The sequence below is a fragment of the Symphodus melops genome (assembly GCF_947650265.1).
Source record: "Symphodus melops genome assembly, chromosome: 8".
Lineage (NCBI taxonomy): Eukaryota > Metazoa > Chordata > Actinopteri > Labriformes > Labridae > Symphodus > Symphodus melops.
The window spans coordinates 1238221-1258969 of record NC_136698.1 but is presented as its reverse complement, the minus strand read 5'-3'; the positions used below and the strand labels follow the sequence as shown (position 1 = coordinate 1258969).

Genomic DNA, 20749 nt, shown 5'->3' with positions numbered 1-20749 from the left:
TTAGACAGGCAGAGGATTCGTCTCCGTGATGAGCTGACACCGCGGCGTCCTCACGTGGCTCGAGGACGGTGTCATAGGGTCCATGTTTGATCAGGTGCTGAGCCCGACCTGTGACGTTCATCATTTTAATCTGATTCTTGTCTGTGGGTGTTTTTTAAAAGGTTGTGCAGTGTCATGTTTGGGGTTTCTGTGTGCTTTCCCACGTGTGTTTGTTTTGTTTTCCCCCTGTCTGTCTGCTCCCTCTGTGTTTCCCTCTACAACTTAATTGATCATTGGTTTCAGGTTGGCTCACAGGTGTTTGCACCTCAATCAGCTCATTATTTAAGCCGGCTCCTTCCATGTTGCCGGTGCCAGATTATTGTTCTTCCCTCATGGGTTTGTACTCTCCGTGTCAATACCAGTTTTCTATTGACTCTGTGAATGATCGTTTTTTTCCTTGTCGTGTTTTTGACCTCTCGCTAGTTTCCCAGTCCTGCACGTCCTGCAACCTCGTGTTTTCCCCGTCGTCTCGTTCGTCTACATCTGGCTCAACTACACGCGTGTTTTGGAATCACTTTCGAGTCACCTTAGATTCATGCAACACATCCGTGTCACTTATATTTCATGTAGTACATTTATTCACCGTTGTCACTCGTTGTTTAATAAATCATTGTTCGTTATTCTGTCTCTGAGTCGTAACATGCAGGGAGTCCCAATGCTTCTGTTTCTGTTCTATTGTTTTAATTTCCTTCTGATTGAACTGTAACTTTCCGTGTGCACATTTAAATCAACAAGTGGAGACCACATCACTCCTGCTTTAACTTCAACACATTTCAGAGTTGACTTTAAGACTTTATCATTGACTTATAAAGCGTGCTCTGGATTCCCCCCACCCTCCGGATCAGCCTCCTCGAAGGCGAATCGAGCTGGCAAAGTCTTTGTCCACTTTTAAATCTCAATCAGAAGAACAGTTTTATAAACTTGAATTTGTTGGATTTGTTGTTTGGGCGTATTGTAAATCCTTAGACGACATTAAGGCGGTATCCTCGTATCGTTGATCACCTCTTATCTCTTTTTTTTATGGTTTTATTCCCTTCATTTGAATGTTTGATCTTTTGCTGGTTTTAAATTTCCTCGTCATTTGTGGAACTTCTGCTCTAAAATTTCACGGCTTTGCTTCTTATTATTCATCACTGTCTTTCTCACATTTCTCTATTTTATTTTCATTCTAACCCTGTTTTGGAAAGTGTAAATCAAGATTATAAGGAAGCACTGTGCAGCTTTTCCTCACCTGTGTGTCTAGGTGTGCTGATTGTCAAGGCTGCGTGGGCTCTCGGGCCCCTGAGGGCCGGCAAACCTCACACCACAGCATTTTATAAAGAGTGCAACATGTGCAGTGACTGGAGTGGTTATCTTAGATTTTACTATGTGATTCTCAACTGACCTACCAAATGGTGTTTTTCCACTTTTATGAGAACTGTAATTGCACTTGGAGTATTTGCTCTTCGTGTATTGGTTTATTGTTTTATGACTGTTTGAATTGTAAATCTGTATTTAGCTGACTCTCTCCAGAGATCCATTTCAAATGTCTTCTCTCCAAGATCACGTCTGAATCATGTTTTTTTTTAGAGATTTAGCAATTCTCATCTTTTTTTTGGAGTACTTTCTGTCACATTTAAAAAATAAAAAAAAAGTGTTTCACAAACTGAGTGTGTCTGTGCAGTGCACGCTGATATCCTTCAAAGTTAGATGATTAGGAGTCGTGTGTGTGTCCGCTCTGAGTGAGCTGTACATGGTGTTCAGTCGTCCGTCACCAGGGGATTAACTTTAATGTCTTGGATAATAAATTTTCGTCTGTCAACGAGCATCATCAGGTCAAAACGGCTCGCAAGCAAAATAAATAAGAACGCCTTTATCATCATTATACAAACAACAAATACAGGAAAAGCTTCACCTTGAAGAGCACACACTTTAAAGTGCACTCAGACAACCACAGTGTGAACAACAAACAAGTAAGATGTGCAAAGTGTGAGTCAGAGTTTCAATATAAATGAATAGTGCTCGAAACACAAAATGAGGATTAAATGCAATGTGGAAGAAGTTTTATCACACAGCAAAACAGCTGACGCTCGCTGACTTTTCTTTATCCGTTATATTGTCATGTCGTTGCTGTGAAAGATGAAAAAAATCTAAGTAAAGTTTACGGAGCATATTGCAGGTGAACGACACCAGTCAAGAGTTTTTTTGAAGGAAATTCAGAAATGGAACAAAGCGAAGGGTCTCCTATCTGTGTCCCCGAGTGTCACTCCTATAAGTGTCCCCGAGTGTCACTCCTATCTGTGTCCCCGAGTGTCACTCCTATCTGTGTCCCCGAGTGTCACTCCTATAAGTGTCCCCGAGTGTCACTCCTATCTGTGTCCCCGAGTGTCACTCCTATAAGTGTCCCCGAGTGTCACTCCTATCTGTGTCCCCGAGTGTCACTCCTATAAGTGTCCCCGAGTGTCACTCCTATCTGTGTCCCCGAGTGTCACTCCTATCTGTGTCCCCGAGTGTCACTCCTAAGTGTCCCCGAGTGTCACTCCTATCTGTGTCCCCGAGTGTCACTCCTAAGTGTCCCCGAGTGTCACTCCTAAGTGTCCCCGAGTGTCACTCCTATCCGTGTCCCCGAGTGTCACTCCTATCTGTGTCCCCGAGTGTCTCTCCCATCAATGAAAAGGAACAAAATCTGTCTTCCTATACTTATGATAGTCGTCTGGCTTATTGTTATGAACCTGTAAGGTGTGATAGACGCATTGTGGTTTTCATTCATTCATACACATAAAGATGTTCAAAGCAGAGTGAGAGAACGCGACTCCCTTATGTTACGTTAGCATGACGCCGTTAAATAGCTATGCTAAAAACAGCTAGCTTTCTCCTCCTTTTGTGTTGAAGAACAAAAAAAAAAGTACTTATTCTACAGCCATTATCAGACAATGTAAAGTGTTAATTTACAAAAAATTATCTGCAATATGCTCTGACCTACGGCAGCTTCATCAGCAGCTAGTTTTAATGTAACTATGGACGAGGCGGACGCTGAGATGCCTGCATGAAAAAGCGTCATTTTGCATCACATGAAGAAAACTTCCAGGCAAAGAAAAACATATTTTTCTCGTCTCAGGGCAAAATGAGGGCTGGATTCACGACCATTCAACACTACTACCATGTTTCTGATGATACACAGCTTCATGTAAATGGGTGAAGTATCCCTTTAACAGAATGACATCATCAAAAGAGTGGAGACGAACAGAAAACACAGCCGTGCACGTCCCTCTCATTGGCTCGAGGTGAATTCTCCAGAGAATATGCAGCGTTTTTACAGGACTTTTCTGCATGTGTGAAAGCCCAGTGTTTGTTTTCCCATCCCTTGATGTTCACAACTTTTTGTTTAAATAAAATATATTTTATTGACGCCTGTCCCAAGTAAAGGCAGAGTCATTTTATAGACTTGCATAAATCTGGGCTGTGAATAGAAGTCTTTCTCAGTTTTCCACCAACATCTCTGTCACAGTTTTATCTCCTAAAAAAGAGACTTTGAGTGCATCAACTTCCTTTAATTCATCGACAAAGTTGGCATGAAAACTCATCAGAAGCTAAATGTTGCTCCTGATTTCTGTTTCTCCTGTTAAACACTTCCAACATGTCTGGAGGATATCCTGTTTTTAGTTCACTCACCTGCTGCACATCATCCTCTCCACACGCCGCATCTTGGCAAATATTTTTGAGGAACAGGTCAACATTTACTCAAGGCTCTGGCACTTTGCCATCAGAACTAATTGCAATACCGCAATACTTTTTTTTTCTTCTATTAATCAAACAATAAAAAAAGATATATAAAGAGTGGCTCTCCTTCAAGATGTTATTGCATGCCTCATCTGACAACGACAAGGTAAGGCTTTGAATCTTAGCTTCCACCTCTGCATCGTCTTTATCGAATAGGAAACAGAACACGTGAAGTTTGAAGTTTATATTTAGTCGTGTTCACCCGGGAGAGACACGTTGACACCTCGATGGTTTAACGAGGCGTTAAACCATCGAGGTGTCAACGTGTCAGGGTGACAGGGTGAGAAGGACCGTGTGCTTGCGAGGATATCTGATCGCATTATTGCAATTTAACAGAAGTAAAAACAACTATCTGTGAGGTCGACGTAGTCCCACAGATGTTAGCGTTAGCGTTAGCCCCCTCCTTAACCAACAAAACGGGCTGACAAACAAAAGCAGAATAAATAAGACAACAGAAGCAGTAACAGCCAAAGATTGTGTCTGAATAATGATGTTTTCAGCGGCTTCGTGAAGGTGTTGTAGATACTGTCGTGTTGTAATGACCCACATCTGATCTTCACACAGATGGAGTCCGAGTTTCATCTCTTCGTGATCCTTGGCTTGAGCTGCGGACTGTGGTTGGGAGCAGACGTAAGCTTCAAGATTTGTATTCATCACATACTTAAACAGATTTTTCCGCAAGGCCATAAAATACAATGTCAAGAATAAAAAACAGTTATTTGAACTTAAAATATTGAAGTCACCAGGTAAAAGTAAAATAGTAACTTTTTTTTTTTAAAGGATTATTGAATGTACAAGATAGAAAAATATAGAAAATACATATTTCTAAACTTATACATTCACATATAAAACACTATTAGTTTTATCCACTGCTGAGGTTTGGAATGCATGAAGCCCTCGATGGCTTTTACTTTGAAAATACTACAAAGTCCACGCTATAATCTAAGTCCTGAGTAACAGGACTTTATGGATACCGTCCATACCTGATTAAAAACTACTTCAGTCAGGACCAATTTGTATTACAATTATTTTCATTTGGTATGGAGCTGTCCTGGGATCTCCCGACCCTTCCTCCTCCTTACGTAGAAAGCATTAGGTGGAAACACACACTTCTGCCCTTCCCGTGCACACAAGGAAAGCTTAAGGTTCGGAGATTTGCAGCAAACACAACAAAGAGCTTCAGTGACGACAGCATGACATTGATAGAGTCAGAACAGTGTAAACATGTGAGCTGGGGTGGAGGAGGAGGAATGCAAATGTGACTTGCAGACGGAGCAGCAAAGAGTAGACGGTTGAGTAAAGAGTAAAAGCTTCCAAGATTATTAATTGTGTTTTTCTAAACAGGATGATCGTCTCAAAAGTCCTGCTTTGTTCTCATAGTTACTCATCAAACTGTTATTTCTAATTCACTTCACAGTTAATAATCATGTTTTTCTTGACATTCACAGGCGAATTGTTACAAAAAAGGTTGGTGCTTCTTTATTCTTTAAACCCCAAATAACACAACCGTCATCAACATTTGTCCCCAAGTTGACATTTCTCTGATTAGTTCGGGCTCTTGCTGCCTGTTCGCTCTGACTCCACGCGTCATGATCACGCCTCACTAAGGGGGCCCACGTGGTCAGACGAACTGTAAACAGCAACAGTGGCTCAAAATGTGCACCATGGGCACCAGGCTCCCATGCAGACATAATGGTGATCAGAGGCCCCGACTGACATCCTGTCGTGACCTCTGACATGACAGATTTGATTTGCTTTGTGGTAGATTGCTGCATGGCCTGCCCTGACGGTTGGATTGAGCTGAACTCTCGTTGTTTTATGTTCATCTACCAGGAGAAGGACTGGTCTGATTCTGAGGTACTATCAATGATAATCGTGTTGTTATTATTACTGCAGGCTGCGTTCATTTTCCTGACTCCTACACTGGCTCCTTTCCTTCTTTCCTTGTTTCCTTCTTTCCTTCTTTCCTTGTTTCCTTGTAGGACAGCTGCATCGCACAAGGAGCAAATCTGGCTTCCATCCACAGCAAAGAGGATTACGATGCCCTCAGAAATCTGGTGAAAAATTCGACAGGCATTGATAAACAAACTTGGGTGGGCGGATATGATGCAGTCAAGGTAAGTGGAAACATCCTGGTTACGTTTAATGAACCAATCATTGATCTTTATTTGTCTAATCTTAAGACAATCCACAAAGAGTCTTAGGGCAGAGCAGTTCAGGGAGGGGGGCCAAGAGACAAAAACATGAAGAGCAGGTCAGAGGGGTCACCCAGAGACCAGCGGAGCAGGTCCAGAGGGGGTCCAGGGGGTGGATCAGATGAGGACCAGGTCCAGATCCATTTAGAGGGTTCTTTTAACAATGGAGCCAAACTCTTTTAGGTCAAAGTAAATCCAACAAAAATCCAAAAGGAGAAAAGTCGGACGATGAAACATGTCACATATGACGGAATAAATGAAGTTATGAAATGTTTGAGAAATCCGCTCACGGGCTGTTTCACTTTCTTTCAGGAGGGTTGTTGGAGGTGGTCTGACGGCTCACCTTTTCAGTTCCAATACTGGGGCCCGAAGGAGCCAAACAACTTTGGCGAGGGCGAACACTGCATGGAGCTGAACTGGAAAAGTGTGTATCCAATAACGGCTTCATCTTTAGTTTGTTTTCATGTTTTGAAATGTACATCAACACTCGCTGGTTGTGTTTTCCTCTAACCATGAGAAGGTCTGAAAGCTTTGTGTTGTGTGTTCGTCCACCTGCAGAGAAAGACTGGGCCAACGACTGGAAATGTACCAACAACAGATCCTTCATTTGTGGAAGGAACAAGGAAAAGGTGAACGTGTCGTGAGAAAGTCCAGCATCTACCGCGACTCATCTTAGAGGTCACTTCACTGTCGAGATTGTTAAAGATTTATTGACATGATGATTAACTGACGGTATCAATAAACCAAATCTAATCAGCAATAATTTTGAGCCTTCTTGTGAAATTCGTAGTTCCAGATTTCGTTGGGTTCAGGTTGGTAAAAAAAAAGCGACATATGACTGACACAGTGACCAGCAAGGACTCGAACCTACATTTAGAAAGCCGTGCAGGACTGATCAGGCTGTGGCTCAGTTGGCCCCCGACTCGTCCAATGTGGGCAAGACACTAAACCCCAAGTGGCTCCTGCTGCTTTACATGAGTGTGTATGAATGGATGAGTTAACACTGATGGACTCTTTACTCTGCAGCAGCCTCTACCATCAGTGTGTGAATGTGGAGGCGTGGCCTGCGGTGTAAAAGAGCTTTGAGTCGTCAGACGACCAAAAAAGAAATATACAAGCTCAAGTCCACTTACAATTTAAACCAATTGAAAGTTTGAATCCACAGTGGGAGAAAGGTTTATTATTATAGATATAGCCGAGACCTTTTTGCTGAACTCTATGAAATTTGCACCACAGCAGCAGCAGGACACAATGTGCTCTGTATTATATTAAAGAAAGTGTTTGTCTTTGCTTGGTTAAACTGCAAAAACTAAACAAGCCCTTCGCTATAAAAGGTAACCTAAAAATGTCCATCACACTCTTCAAGGACATTGTACTTTTCACAAACGTCCAGTTCAAGTAAGTGGAGCAGGAGGCATTTGTTAAAGTGTTAAATGGCACTGCCAGCTGGGCCAGAGGAAGCAGTGGTGATGGATGGGATGGAGAGCAGCAGGACTGCTGGACATCCTGGACGTGACGCTCTGATCAATGTGTCTCGCCCTGAAGACGGACTGGAGATGTAGCGCCCGCCACGTCCAGACCTCATTAAGTAATCCAACATTTCATTTGCGTCCAGGTGAAGGTTAACGAGGCAGAGAAGGGCCCATTAACGTGTCTTTTCTCTGACAAGATGAAACTATTCTCACAGGTTTAGCACGACATAGGAAGCGTGTTTTTTTTTTTCATGCAAGAATCAACCGTGTGTGTAATTTGTAAAGCAACATAATCAGGGTAAATTATCATATTGCAGCAAACACAAATGTTAATCCAGGCTGAATCAGGGTCGCAGTCATTTGGGTCGGTTACTTCCTGAAGGAGGTCACGGAGCTGCCTCAGCCTCCACCATCGGACTGTGTCGTCCCCACCGCCGTCCTCGTTCACGCACGGCCCGCTCCGACCTCCACCTCAGCGGAGAGGAAGCGTGGACGACAGGAACATGGGGAAAAAAAATCCTTCCTGCGTATTATCCCATCTGCTCTTTTTGTAAAGAGTCTCGAGGTAACGCTTGATGTGAATTGGCGCTCGACATATATTGATTGATTGACGCATTTAACCTCTGTGTTCTCATCTCCACTTGTAAAGAGAGACTTTTATGGAAGCGTGCACATCGGCAGCTTCAGCTCTTCCTTGGTTGGCTGAAGCTGCGTGACTTCAGCTTGTTTAATGCACACCGTGTCATTTATTGATTAAGGAGATTTTGTCTTTATGCTGCTAAACTGTTGATGTGATCATCAAAGCACGTTTGTTCTAAGAAAAGGGATTTGTGCATAAAAGAATGAATAAGTTCATGGTGAGTCTTTGTGCTCCTGCTTCCCTGGGCGGTTGTTAAAATGATTGAGCAGCCGTCATGCACACAAACACCACACGGGCCTTTGAGGAAACGTCCTCCCGCTGTTTCTGCTGCTGCTGGTTTGATCGCGATGATCTGGGACTCGAGGACATTTAAAGAGATCTGTGACGTGGACAGACTGACAACACGGGGATGAATGAGCTGCTATTTCCACGCTTAATTAGACCGTTTAAGAACTTAATTTCATGCAGATCAGACCGAGAAAGCCTGAGCTGCTCTGGTTGATCCGGGCAGTTTGCCAGACACGAGCTAAATCTGCCCAGTGGAGACTCTCCTGCTTTATTCCATGAAGAAGATTACAGTGTTGCAGGACTTATTGCCTCTGATTTCTCCTCCAGGTAAAGAGTAATTAATACAACTTCACCCCCCGACTCCTCTAAGGCCTCTTATCCAAACCCTCTCTTTATCTCGTTTAAGAAATGTAATTAGAAAATCTTTCCACTTAACGATTACACAGACCGGAAGAGACGTTCAAGCCGCGGACTCTCTTGGTAATTTGTTGGCCAGAGCTACGTGAAAAGACGTGTTGGACAGCGGGACAGAAGAGCTGTCAAATTAAAAGTCGTGCTAAACTCAAGATGGATGGACGACATGGCGTTAGGAAGGGTGTCGCTGTCGCAGAAAGTTATTTCTTTGTAGAGGTTTCTTTTATTTTGAAATGTTTTCATTTCTGAGATCGGTGCAGAAAGCGAACGGGAAACAGGAAGCATCCTGCTCATCACCCATGATCCAAGATTTAAACGTTATCTCGTCAACACTTTATTCAAGATTTAGCGGTTTGGATCTCGTCTGAATCAGGATTCTGTTGTTTTGTCATCTGAGTTTCCAAACTGCAGTTTTTATGGTTTCAGGAAGTTGTGGTTCTATGGTTGAGTCTTTTTTAAAAATCAAAACACGAGCAGAGAAAATAAGATGGACAGTCAGCGGCGTTCTCTGTGAACAGATTTATTTCTGAATAAACAGTTCAACAACACGACGTAGCTGCAATTTAAAAACGAGATACAAACTGAAATAAAAGAAATTAACCCAAAGATGGCTTCAGTTTGAGAGAAGCAGAGCATGCTGGGAGAAAAAAACAAAACAGAACAGAACAGGAAGTCACATCACAAACGCAGCTGCTGATAACTGTCAGACCAGATCAGCTGATCAGACTGACGCCATACGAGAAAGAGTTTAGACTCCTCCTCCTCTTCATCCTTAAGCTCCTCCCCCCCCTCTCTCTCCTCCCCCGTTTTACTTGTGTCCCTTGCTGGTCTTGAAGGACACCTGCAGGACTTTGTCTCCAAGTCGGTATCCGTTCAGGCTGTGGATCGCCATGGCGGCCTCCTCGTAGTTCGTCATGGTAACGAAGCCGAAGCCCTTGCACTTGTTGGTGTTGAAGTCTCGGATCACTTTCACGTTGATGACGGCGCCGAACGGCCCGAACATCTGCCACAGGATGGCCTCGTCTGCGTCCTGACCCAGGTTATAGATGAAGATGCACCAACCGGCGGACGAGCTCCCAGAGACTCCGCCCCCTCCGCTCATGTGATCCACACTCATTGGAGAAAACCTGGAGTAAAACAGGAAGTATGGTTTGTGAGTGTCTGATAATTCGTTTTTTTCCCCCCCTCGTGTTTCAACGGCGAGGAACCTACCTGAATCTCTGGGCCTGGTGATGGACGGGTCCTCCGAAGCGACGTGGTTGGCCATGATACACCTGTGACGTCATCTGAGAATTCCTGGCCTGATTGGGGTTTGCTGCAAACTTGACCGTGATTGGCTCAGAGCTACCAGGGGGGGTGTGGCCGTTCAGGTGCTTGACGGCTTCTTCTGCCTCGGCCCTCTTATCGAACCGGATGAACGCCACGCCCCTGGACAGACCTACAGAGTCAATAAGATCAAAAGGGGTAACACAATGTTAATTGAGGACTGGCAGCGAGGAGTGGGCGCAGGATGGTGGTTACTAAGAGCGTGCAGTACCTGAGGCCTGGTCCACCAGCACTCTGGAGTTGATGATGTGTCCAAAGCGAGTGAACATGTCCTCCAGGTCCTGCTGGCTCAGATTCCTCGGCAGCCCGCTGATGTACAGATTAGCGTCTTTGATCGTGTCCGAGCTCGGCCGTGCAAACGAAACCTGCACGGGCGAAACAGGAAGTGCTCAGTCGGTAACCATGACAACTAGATACAGTTCAAAATTAATTAAACAATACTGGATCAAATAAAATTACAGAGTGTTTAAAATTAAATCCAGACATTCGAAGTATAATTAAATTTTCAAATGTAAAAAATAAAAAAAGTTTCCACATTTTTCAAAATAAAACCAACAAAAAGACAAAATAAAAGCCTCTAAACAGTCTCAGAGCATTCGACAATCGTAAAAAGAAAAAGCATAAATTTAAGAAAATAAAAGCGCGTCACACCGTCACACTGAACTGAAGTAAATCACAGATTCGGTGTGGACGTGTGTCAACGTTAAAAAACAGGCTGAGAATAATTACCGAGTCAGAAAAAAAAAAAAAAAAAAAAAGAAACATGACAGCAGAGTTTTCAAAATACCTTCATCCATCAGACAGATTGCAGGAGAGAGAGAGAGAGCGCCCTCTACTGTCCAGGGAACATAACACATCTATCAGTTGAGACAGGAAAATCAAAGAGCACCTGTTGCACATTACCTTGATAGTTTTAGACTGTAGCCTCAGGCCATTGAGGGTACTGATAGCCCTCTCTGCATCATTAGGGTTAACAAAGTTAACAAAGCCGTAACCTAAACTGTGGCCTAGAGAAACACAAAGGAAAACAACAAAATAAAAAACAAAACTGTCTGTTACAGAAGCTATACATTCGGATGATTCACAAACTGATACAGGCAATAAGTCACAGAAAATTCTCCAGTGTTTAAAAAGTCACAAAGTTGTTCTGAACAGACCAAGAAAACCCAACCAAGTGAGACCTCCACTATTTATCTTTAAGCACGAATGAGTTTCTAAATACTGACTCATGGAGTATAGGGTCAATAAATTAATATAGAAAACAATAAATTTGAAATATTGCAGAGTTGAAACCTGTAACTACAGTCGACAGTTTTCTTAATGTGTTCAGAACAAAAAGTTCTCCAAACATTAATTCAAACTTTACAAACAGTTTCAAATCCTGAAAAACAAAAAAAACGTGAAAACAAATCAACACTTTAAAAGTGCAATTAGATCCCACTTAAATATTTAAAACAGTTTGTCACAGGTACGGAGAAAATAGCTTCTTCATTTCATACCATAAATAAATAAAAGTTTCTGTTAGTTTAGTATTAAAAAAAAAAAAGAAGTAGAAAAGAAAAGTGATTATTGACCCGTACAGCTGATAACAAAAGTGATATCTGTGAAACAGTCAGACTGAGGTCATTATCCTGGTGTGAAAAATAACAAAACATTACAACAGTGAGGAAAAAAAATATATTTATATATTCAGTTAAAAATCACAGATTCATCCTTTAAAGAAAAACAGAGCGACTTAAAAAAATAAAGCTTATTGTTAGAAAAATAACAAAAAACAGGACACTTAAAAAAAAAAAAAACAATGAAAAAAGTGCAGCAGGAGAGAGAGTACAGAGACAATCCTGCAAAAAGGACGAGCTCGCCGTTGCTAGCGTTAGAGCGACCACGGCTGTGCTGCCAGTGCCATCGACAGATCTGATCGATTAAAAGCATCTTGATTTATGATCGGGATTAATCACATGTACGAGAAGCATCTTATTTCAATCTGAGCGCACAGCTGATTAAAACACAGCTGCTTGCCCCGCCCCCTTATCTAAGTAAGTTTGTGTCTCTCTGTTAACTTCTGAGAACGACTGATCAAAATCTTTTACTCCCAGCGATGGGAGTGGATCAATTTATTTAAACGGGAAAGATTTGACCTGCATCAGTGCACGCAGAGTTTCAAAGTACCTGACCGTGTGTGTGTGTGTCGCTCCCTCCTCTCTACAGGTGGTCACAAATACTGCAGTGTAATGGAGCGTGAATGAGAGATTGACACAGGCCCTTAATGTAGTATACCTGTAATACTCCCATCTGTCGCTGTGTCGTGGATGACTATGTAGTTTAAATGTTTAGTCGTATTATTATTAAATATTATTACAGATTACTGCAGTGCTCGTACCTGCCACTTTGTCGCGGATGAGTTTGGCCGACTCGACGTCGCCCACGCTGCTGAACAAGCTCCGCAGCTCGTCCTGGCTCATGGTCTGCGGCAGGTAGTTCACAATAAGGTTTGTTCTGGAGTCGTCGTCCTCCATCATCTGCTCACTGTACCCGTTATCGTACAGCTCCTAAAACACACACACACACAATCAGCTGTTAAGACATCAACAAACGACACACCCACTATGCAACACGAGCACAACCTCATAAGTTAAGAGACGATTATTTCACCTTTCCGGGTCCTCCTTTGGCTGAATGTGGCCCGACATCATTCTGGGACGACTGCACCTCACACACCTGGAACACACACACACAATGTCAAAGGTTCTGAACAAGTTGATGTACGCACGTGATTCTACAATGCTGTGTACATCACGTAGTTGCTGTGTACATCACGTACACAGCAACTACATGCACCCGGGGGCCCGAATCCGGGTCCCGGATTCACAAGGATCTGCTCGAGTCCAGGATCAGCTTACCTTCAGGTACCGGATGTGTCCTCGTCGTTGCGTCATGGAGACTCGCTGCGTCTGTAAAAAAAGAGAAACGTGTGCTGTTAAAACGTCTCCTCCTCTGAATCCAGGTTTCAGTCTGTTCTACATGAGTATGGTTCCGGTCAAGGTTTCTGTCCGTTATACATGAGTCTGGTTCTGGTCCAGGTTCCGTTTTCTCCGCTAAAGCTATGCTAGTAGATGTTGCTATGCTACGTGCTAATGGATTAAAGCGGTTAATCTGTAATTAATGCAACCTAAATTCTGTTCTGGACCGGTCTATTCCGTGTTTACGGATCACACGTGTCATAAATTGCTGCGCGTACACAGGTGAACAGGTAAACAGGTACGAAGAAGAAAAAGGGTCGATGCTAAGCTAACAACTAGCTAACGTTAGCCACATGTTAGCATCGCGGCAAACGGCGGGAGCTAACGCCGTTAACACGTCATAGACTTACCGTACAGGTGGCGGACAGGTGGGGACGGCTCGGGCTCTCTCTGTTGTTTTTTCGCAGACGGGTTTTTACACGTCAGCTTTGCTCACAATTTTTTTTATGGGGAAAAAAAGGCGGATTAGCTGTAAACTGTTAGCTCCTCTCCTCTCGCGCGCCACACAAAGACAGCGAACTCCCGTTTATTGTAGCGTCGCGATATCTTCTTCGTATATCTGCGTACATTCGAAGTGTGGATTATTGGCGCCACCTCGTGTGCTGGAGGTTACTTTGACAGTTAATAGAGTACAGAGGCCCATGAGCAAGGCACCGCAGTTTAGCTATTCGTGAGATGTAGGAATCTGTTGAATGTGTTTTATTTCTTTTCTTACAGCCTTTTAAAAGAGACACTACATCAGTTAAGATTCCCGGGTTGAATAAAAATTTCAATCTCGTATTTGTGGAGTTTCTTTTGTTGTAAAAACGTAATATCATTACTTTATTTACAACTCTTTAAAATATTTTCATGATATCTAAAGTCTATGTATGTTACAGACAAACAACAAGACGTTACTTCGTGGACATGTGCTGATTTCAGGTACTGCTCGGGAGTTTCACAGTTTTTCAAAGATATATTCGAGCCAAAAAAAAAAAGTTGACGTGAGATATTTGAATTAATAAAAACGCTGTTAACATTAACAAAACACATTTTGCCCAGCCCCCATATGATGACGATTCTGACGTAAAGTCGGGAAGTCAGACATGTAATTCTTTTCCGAGTTTCCGACTTGTTGTTCCGACTGGAGCAAGTGTTCATGTGCGTTATATACAACTCGGAAACTCGTTTTTATCCGACGTGTCCGACAGCACCTGAACGCAGCATGACTTCACGGGGTAGTTTCCGGCTCTGCATGTAAACAAAGCGCATCAAGCGGCGGCCGGGCCGATGGAGTTACCCCGGGTTATATGAGGAAGAAAAAAGAGAACAAACGGGAGTCTATTTGACCGGATCAGGAGCTCAGATTCTCTGTGATGGAGCTGCGTTACAAATAAACCGGAAACATGTCGATGGAAGATCCGTTCTTCGTCGTTAAAGGGTCAGTTCATGCTAACCGAGCTAATGCTAACAGATGCTGCTAAAAGATAACTAACAGAGGGGGCTTATGTAAGCTTACAGAGAGACAATGCGGATCAACAATCATAGTAAACGGATTAATCTGACGTTAAATAGCAGACCAGGTGTTTCCTCTAACATATAATAAAAGATTAAAACTGTTATGAAGACATAAAGTTCACTTGGCCCAGGTGGTCGACCTGTGGAGGGCCAGACTACACGAAGAAGACTCTACACATAAACAACATTTACTGCACTATTTAACTGTTTATTTCGACATGTTTTAATGACATGTTTTAATTGTTTGGTATTGTCGAGACATGAATCACACACGCACAAACAGAGAGATGTTTGAGGGGTTAGGTGACTTGTTTATTTTATTGATTGATTTCTTAGTTAGGGACAGTGTATATTAATGAACAGCTGTAAAAGATGCCAGATGCGAGTTTTCATCTGTTGTCCCTATAAGCAGGTTACAGAGAAAGACACATACAAATACAAATACACAAGTGACATGAGACAATAACAGAGGAAATGTTAAAAGAGGTCACAGACTGTTTGAGGTGTGTTTTGAAGGTTGCGTATGTTTGTGAGTCTCTTATTGTGAAAGGGAGAATATTCACCTATTAACATATTTACTTCCTTAATTTACTTATATACTGTCAGAACCAAACAAATGTTAACAAAAATAAGAACTTTAATATTTGTAAGTGATATGATTTACGTGATATGTGTTGACTTCAGAGGTGAATTTATGATGTTTTTGTTTCCAGTGAAGTCTTGAAGGCAGTGAACGCCGCACAGAGCCTCCATCATAGATGGAGCGAGCTCTTGCAGGAGGGGGGCGGGGCCTCCAAGGAGGAAATGGACTGGACAACCAATGAGCTGAGGAACAGTCTGCGGTCCATCGAGTGGGACCTGGAGGACCTGGACGAGACGATCAATATCCTTTAAAGAAATCTAACCAGAGTTGAAGTTTGAACGTTTCCAAGAACACGTTTTTTTCTTAACTGTTTGTGAACGCATCGTGGAGTCCAACCCGAAGAAGTTTAACCTGGACGCACCTGAACTGATGAAGAGGAAAGCCTTCATCACGAGCACCAGGCAGACCGTCAAGGTAGGATTAAATCACAACTTTATTCAGAAACACAAATTGATTCCTGATTATTATTGAGCCCTTATTGGATCATTTCATTCAAAGTGATTGGCTGAGCCGTATCTGAAGAGTTGAGCGATCTGATTGGCTGTTTCTCTCACAGGAAATGAAGGAGCAGATGTCGACTCCAGCTGCTGCTCAAGACAGGAAGAACAAACAGGTAACCTACATCTGAAGCACACACACACACACACCTGATGTTCACACACACACACACACACACACCTGTCGACCAGCTGACTTCCTCTCAGATAAATTACAACCAAAATCTCCTCAGAGAAAGAACCCTAAATCCCAAATCCTTCTAGGATCCTTCTAGACCAGCAGGTCCTTAAAAGTTATAAAGGGTTTATTTAAGTAATTGAATCAATGTAAATGTGTGGCTGATCTTGGGAGGTCTTGGGAAATGTAGTTCCTGAAAGTCCCTTAACCTTGCTGCAAATTGTCTGACAGTTGATGTGTGATACGTTCAGGCTCTGCTGGGAGAACGTGGCGCTCAGGGTCCGATCTGGCAGCCTGGTCCTGATAAATTCGGCCGACTGGACCGCCAGCTGCAGACCGCCAACTCTCAGTTTATCGAGGAGCAGCAGGGGCAGCAGCAGGTAGAGAAACACCTGAGCCTGCGACAGCCAATCATAGAGCTCCAAGCTGTAATGGTATTTTTTTCCTGTTTTATTGAATCTGATATATAATGTGTGTCGTGTCAGCTGATCGCAGAGCAGCAGGATGAACAGCTGGAGCTCGTGTCGGGAACAATCGGAGTCCTGAAGAACATGTCAGAGAGGATCGGCATGGAGTTAGACGAGCAATCTGTGTAAGACGTCGGACTGTGAACACGCTACCAAGATCTTCAACCACAAATTCAAAATGATGACGAACTCCTGAAGATGATTTTAATAACACATCCAGAGGAGTGATCAGCATGAGTTTGTTTTCTGGTCTGACCTGTTGAGTGTCTCTTTGCAGGATGTTGGACGACTTCTCTCATGACATGGACAACACTCAATCCAAACTGGACAACGTCATGAAGAAGCTGGCCAAAGTGTCTCACATGACCAGCGGTAATGTTGGAAGAACTTCCACGTTTTATAAATCTTATCAGCCGTATTAGTCGTCAGTTCCTAATGTATGTATTTCCACAGATCGACGACAGTGGTGTGCTATCGGCGTGTTGCTCGCCATCCTCTTCGTTGTGCTCCTCCTCTTCTTCATCCTCTGATCCCCCCCCCCCCCCGACCTCCCGCTCAGCACACATCTCGTCTTATTGCTGTATCTACTGAACTCTCCTGGACTCTACGAGACTCTTCTGAACTTGACTGGACTCCACTGGAACACACAATGTGTGTCCATGATTGGTAGAATAATGGCAGAGGTCAAACAAACAGAAAGTGCTGGATTTATTTTGTTTTTCATTCTTGCTTTAAAACATATATTTGTGTTTATTATCTTATTTGTTTTTAAAGGGCTGAAATAACCAGTAAAACTCCAAAAATAACCAGTGACCTCGAGTTGAACCCCAGTTCATAAAGTCCATTAAAACTCCAGTTAGAGTCCAATAAAATTAGCTGTGAAAGTCCAGTTAAAGCTTCAGTTTAATGCAAATTACAGTCCAATAAAATAACCACTAAAACTCCATTCCAAAATAAAACCAGTGATGTTCAGTTAACTGTAGTTCATAAAGTCTCATCATATCACCAGTTACTCTCCAGTTTGTCTGAGAAATAACCACTAAAACAACCAGTTACACTCCAACGTTGATTGTTATTCAATTAACACCAGTTTAACCAGTTTAACATGAATGCTACTTCCTGTTTATTTCTAATTCAACTCTCACTAAAATGACCTAAAACACTATTTTGATACAATGTGTAACACTACACCTCAACATAGGATAGGATATTACTTTATTGATATTACTTTATTGATCCCCAATGGGGAAATTCAGGCGTTACAGCAGCAGCAGAATCAAAACAAGAAGTCAAAAGTCAAAAAAAGTCATGACGTACGAAACTACAACTCAATATGACACTAAGTTTCCCTGTTTACAGTTTGTTTTGTTGATTTTAAGCGACTGAATTTGTCTTTGATTTTAATGTTTTTATTTCTCATATTTTCTGTCACATTTAGTTTTAGTTTGGATCATTCTATTAATTGATCTTTCCTATATATTGGAATTTTAAATCACAGACTTCCTACACTCCAGCTGCTTCACAATAAAAGCCTCTGTACACTAAACTCCTGGACGGCTTTTATTGTGAAGCTTAGACAGGAAGTGCAGTATTAGAGGCAGAAATCGGCTCTAGGATGACATGCATTGAATTCAGGCGACAGGTGAGCTTGAGACAATATGCCAATTACGTGGTCCCACAGCGGTACGCACAGCGGTTATTTCCTGTTTTTGTTTATCAAACTAAAACCCGTGTTCTAAGCGCTTATGAAATTTAAAATCATAAAAACCGAATAACAGGTGAAAAACTGAAACTTTAACCGTCTAAAAAAAGAATTCAGCTTTTCAGTATTTTTTCAGCAGGTTTCTGTAAATTAAAATTCTGTTAGAATTTATTGTGTTTAAATGAATCTACATTTTAATAAGTAGGACAATCATGAAGCCCTAAAAATAATACTGTTGATCGTCATGGTAACCTCATTAATAATAACCACTAAGTATTTGTTGACTCATCATAAATGAATCCATCAGAACAGATCGATGACTGAATTTAAACTTTGTTACTCCGTCTTTATCGTGTGTATTTTGTTTTTTTCTCTGAGTGAAGTTTGAACGTCTGCAGCTGAAATACATTTCAACAAAGTGATTCAGAAAATAAAGACCGACTGTTACCATTGAGTTGTTGTCTGGTTTCATGTTGACATCATAGGTTTGATTTGTTGATTGTAGAAGTTGAGGTTCGATTGAGGAAGAAAGCATCACAGCTGCTGATATCAAGCAGCAACGTCAGGCGCTGAAAAAATAAAGCCAATGTGGTTGTGCGAAATCATGCAGTTCCTCAAGTGTCCACTAGAGGCTGGCTGCAGGAGCACAGGAAGACACAAACACCCTTTCAAAAAAGCAGAAATGAGCATGTTTTCAACCTGGTTCAAAAAAGCAAACGGGTTGGATTTGTTTTTGTCGTCATAGGAACACTTTTTTTTTAAGACTCCATTTTGATTATATGAACGATATGCGTTATCCGTGGTGAAGCGCGTCGCTGACATGATCGACAGGTGGGCGCGATTAAACGTTTTTTTAAGTGGCTCAAGACCCGCCTCAGCTCCAGCTCTGAACCTGTTGTTCGGAAATTAGACTTCCTGCATGGTGGGGCGGCTGCCGATGAGCCTCCAGTCCTGCCTTTAATAGCGACAGGCCTCAATCCAAAAGACCTTTATAATGATTTAATGGCTGAATGTGTTTTTTTCTGTGCAGGTGAAACATTAAAGGGTTTCTAAACAAAAAAAATAATAACATGAAATATCATACTTTGATTCATTATTTTATTTTATTCAAAAAAATGTAGACAATCATGAAAAAACACGATAACTGTACAGAGAAATACTGCAGAGATTTTTTTTTTTTTAACAACAGGTACTGCATCAAATACGAGGCCCCGTTAAGTGCGAACCCTGAGCCTGTTCACCCTGAAATGAGGGGGAACTTTTTTTGTTCCGTTTCAGAAAGGGAGGTTACTCAAACCTGAGGAAGAAGCTCATAGTCTGTTACTATGGTAACCAGTGGCGTAGTCAGTCTTTTTTGACTGGGGTGGCTGAACAGGGTCACTGACATCTGCAGGGTATTTACCCTCCATCTCTTCTATGGGTGTCGCCTCAGCAAACCACCACTAACTCCTCCTGAAAAACTGAGACTAACGTTTCTGATATCTTTCAACAGCCAATCACAGTTCAGGAATATTAGGGTGGCCAATCAGAGTCCTAGCTGGACCGAGCCTGGCCACTGCTGGCTCCACCCTGATGGTAACCGAGTCTTTGAACCTCTCGTGGTCGGGAGCAGGTTTTTTTTGTTTTTTTTTCAAAAAGCCCAGAGTTTCTCTCCGTTTCATCTTGTGCATGTTAGAGGAGATTCAAGCTGTCTGAATAAAGAATTCCAGCTGGTTTTAAAAAGTCTGAAAAGCGAAGCTCAAACAGACTTGTTTGTTGAACACAGCACGTCGTATAGATGAAGGGGCTGCGTTACTCCACAGGGAGCTGACTGATGTTCAAACTGGGAGAGAATTTAAAGACCTGTTCTCACTTCCAGGTGACTATTTTAGCATGACCGCTCTTTTTCACACTCTGTATATCTGCATGATCCTAACCCGCCTCACATCAACCACCAAAACTCAGAGCAGTCAAAGAAGCACAAATGAATCACATTTTCTTCCTTACTGCCCACAAATGTAACTTCAGTGTCACAATTCAGCTACATAAAGCTAATGAACACTGAGACAGCCAGTCTAACATGTCAAATATATGATTCAAATAAGGTACCACCACCTCCTTTTTGAAACAGTCCCCGGGTTTCCTCGGGAAGCGTACTGCGTCTTTAGGTACTGTAGTTTATTTACAGTCACATATTATGCAAATCAGACAACACTTCACCACGTTCCTCTAACATCTGTTTCCACCCCCCCTAAGTCCATCCTCTCCGTCTCCTGCCTGCTCCACTTTTCAGAAAATGTGTACTCAAACAGGCCGTTTGGAGATGTTCCCTTCATGACATCACAAAGGGCAGTAGCCCCTCCCCCAGGTGGGTGACACTCCCACAGCTAGGTGTTTGTTCTGCCCTCTGAGTCTGCCTTCTCACCGTAAACAATAGGACATGGAGCCAGAAAGCAGCGAGTACACCCGAGCCCTTCCAGAGAGGGGGCGTGGCCAGACACAGCTCATTTACATATTTAAAGCTACAGACACAGAAACAGCCTGTTCTGAGCAGGGCTGAAATAGAGGGGTTTATAGACATTATCAAATACAGGATCAGAGTGGATTCATAACGAGAAACTTCACACACGTTT

At 42.5% G+C, this 20749-nt stretch overlaps 3 protein-coding genes across 4 annotated transcripts; 2 read left to right on the top strand and 1 right to left on the bottom strand.

Annotated features, from left to right (window-relative positions):
* Positions 1–4366: 4366 nt before the first annotated feature.
* On the top strand, positions 4367–6747 carry LOC306828443 (galactose-specific lectin nattectin-like). Its single transcript, XM_079350926.1, has 6 exons — positions 4367–4428; positions 5247–5265; positions 5564–5655; positions 5781–5915; positions 6306–6417; positions 6552–6747. Exons 3-6 carry the CDS (start codon positions 5572–5574, stop codon positions 6635–6637), a joined length of 417 nt encoding a protein of 138 aa, XP_079207052.1. The 5' UTR covers positions 4367–4428; positions 5247–5265; positions 5564–5571; the 3' UTR covers positions 6638–6747.
* A 2564-nt stretch (positions 6748–9311) lies between these two features.
* LOC306827586 (ELAV-like protein 1) lies at positions 9312–13705 on the bottom strand. Of its 2 annotated transcripts, none has more exons than XM_079349506.1 (8): positions 13504–13705; positions 13034–13084; positions 12786–12851; positions 12514–12682; positions 11037–11140; positions 10346–10498; positions 10020–10255; positions 9312–9934 (listed from the first exon to the last, which is right to left on the bottom strand). In XM_079349506.1, the coding sequence occupies exons 2-8, from the start codon at positions 13067–13069 to the stop codon at positions 9616–9618; spliced, it is 1083 nt and encodes a 360-aa protein (XP_079205632.1). In that variant the 5' UTR covers positions 13070–13084; positions 13504–13705; the 3' UTR covers positions 9312–9615. The 2 variants fall into 2 exon arrangements, with proteins under 2 accessions (XP_079205632.1, XP_079205633.1); XM_079349507.1 differs by having other exon boundaries at positions 10020–10245; positions 10345–10498; positions 13504–13704.
* A 648-nt stretch (positions 13706–14353) lies between these two features.
* stx6 (syntaxin 6) lies at positions 14354–18591 on the top strand. Its single transcript, XM_079350127.1, has 8 exons — positions 14354–14573; positions 15364–15533; positions 15613–15707; positions 15850–15906; positions 16220–16348; positions 16454–16560; positions 16713–16807; positions 16889–18591. Exons 1-8 carry the CDS (start codon positions 14539–14541, stop codon positions 16963–16965), a joined length of 765 nt encoding a protein of 254 aa, XP_079206253.1. The 5' UTR covers positions 14354–14538; the 3' UTR covers positions 16966–18591.
* The last annotated feature ends 2158 nt before the right edge of the window (positions 18592–20749 follow it).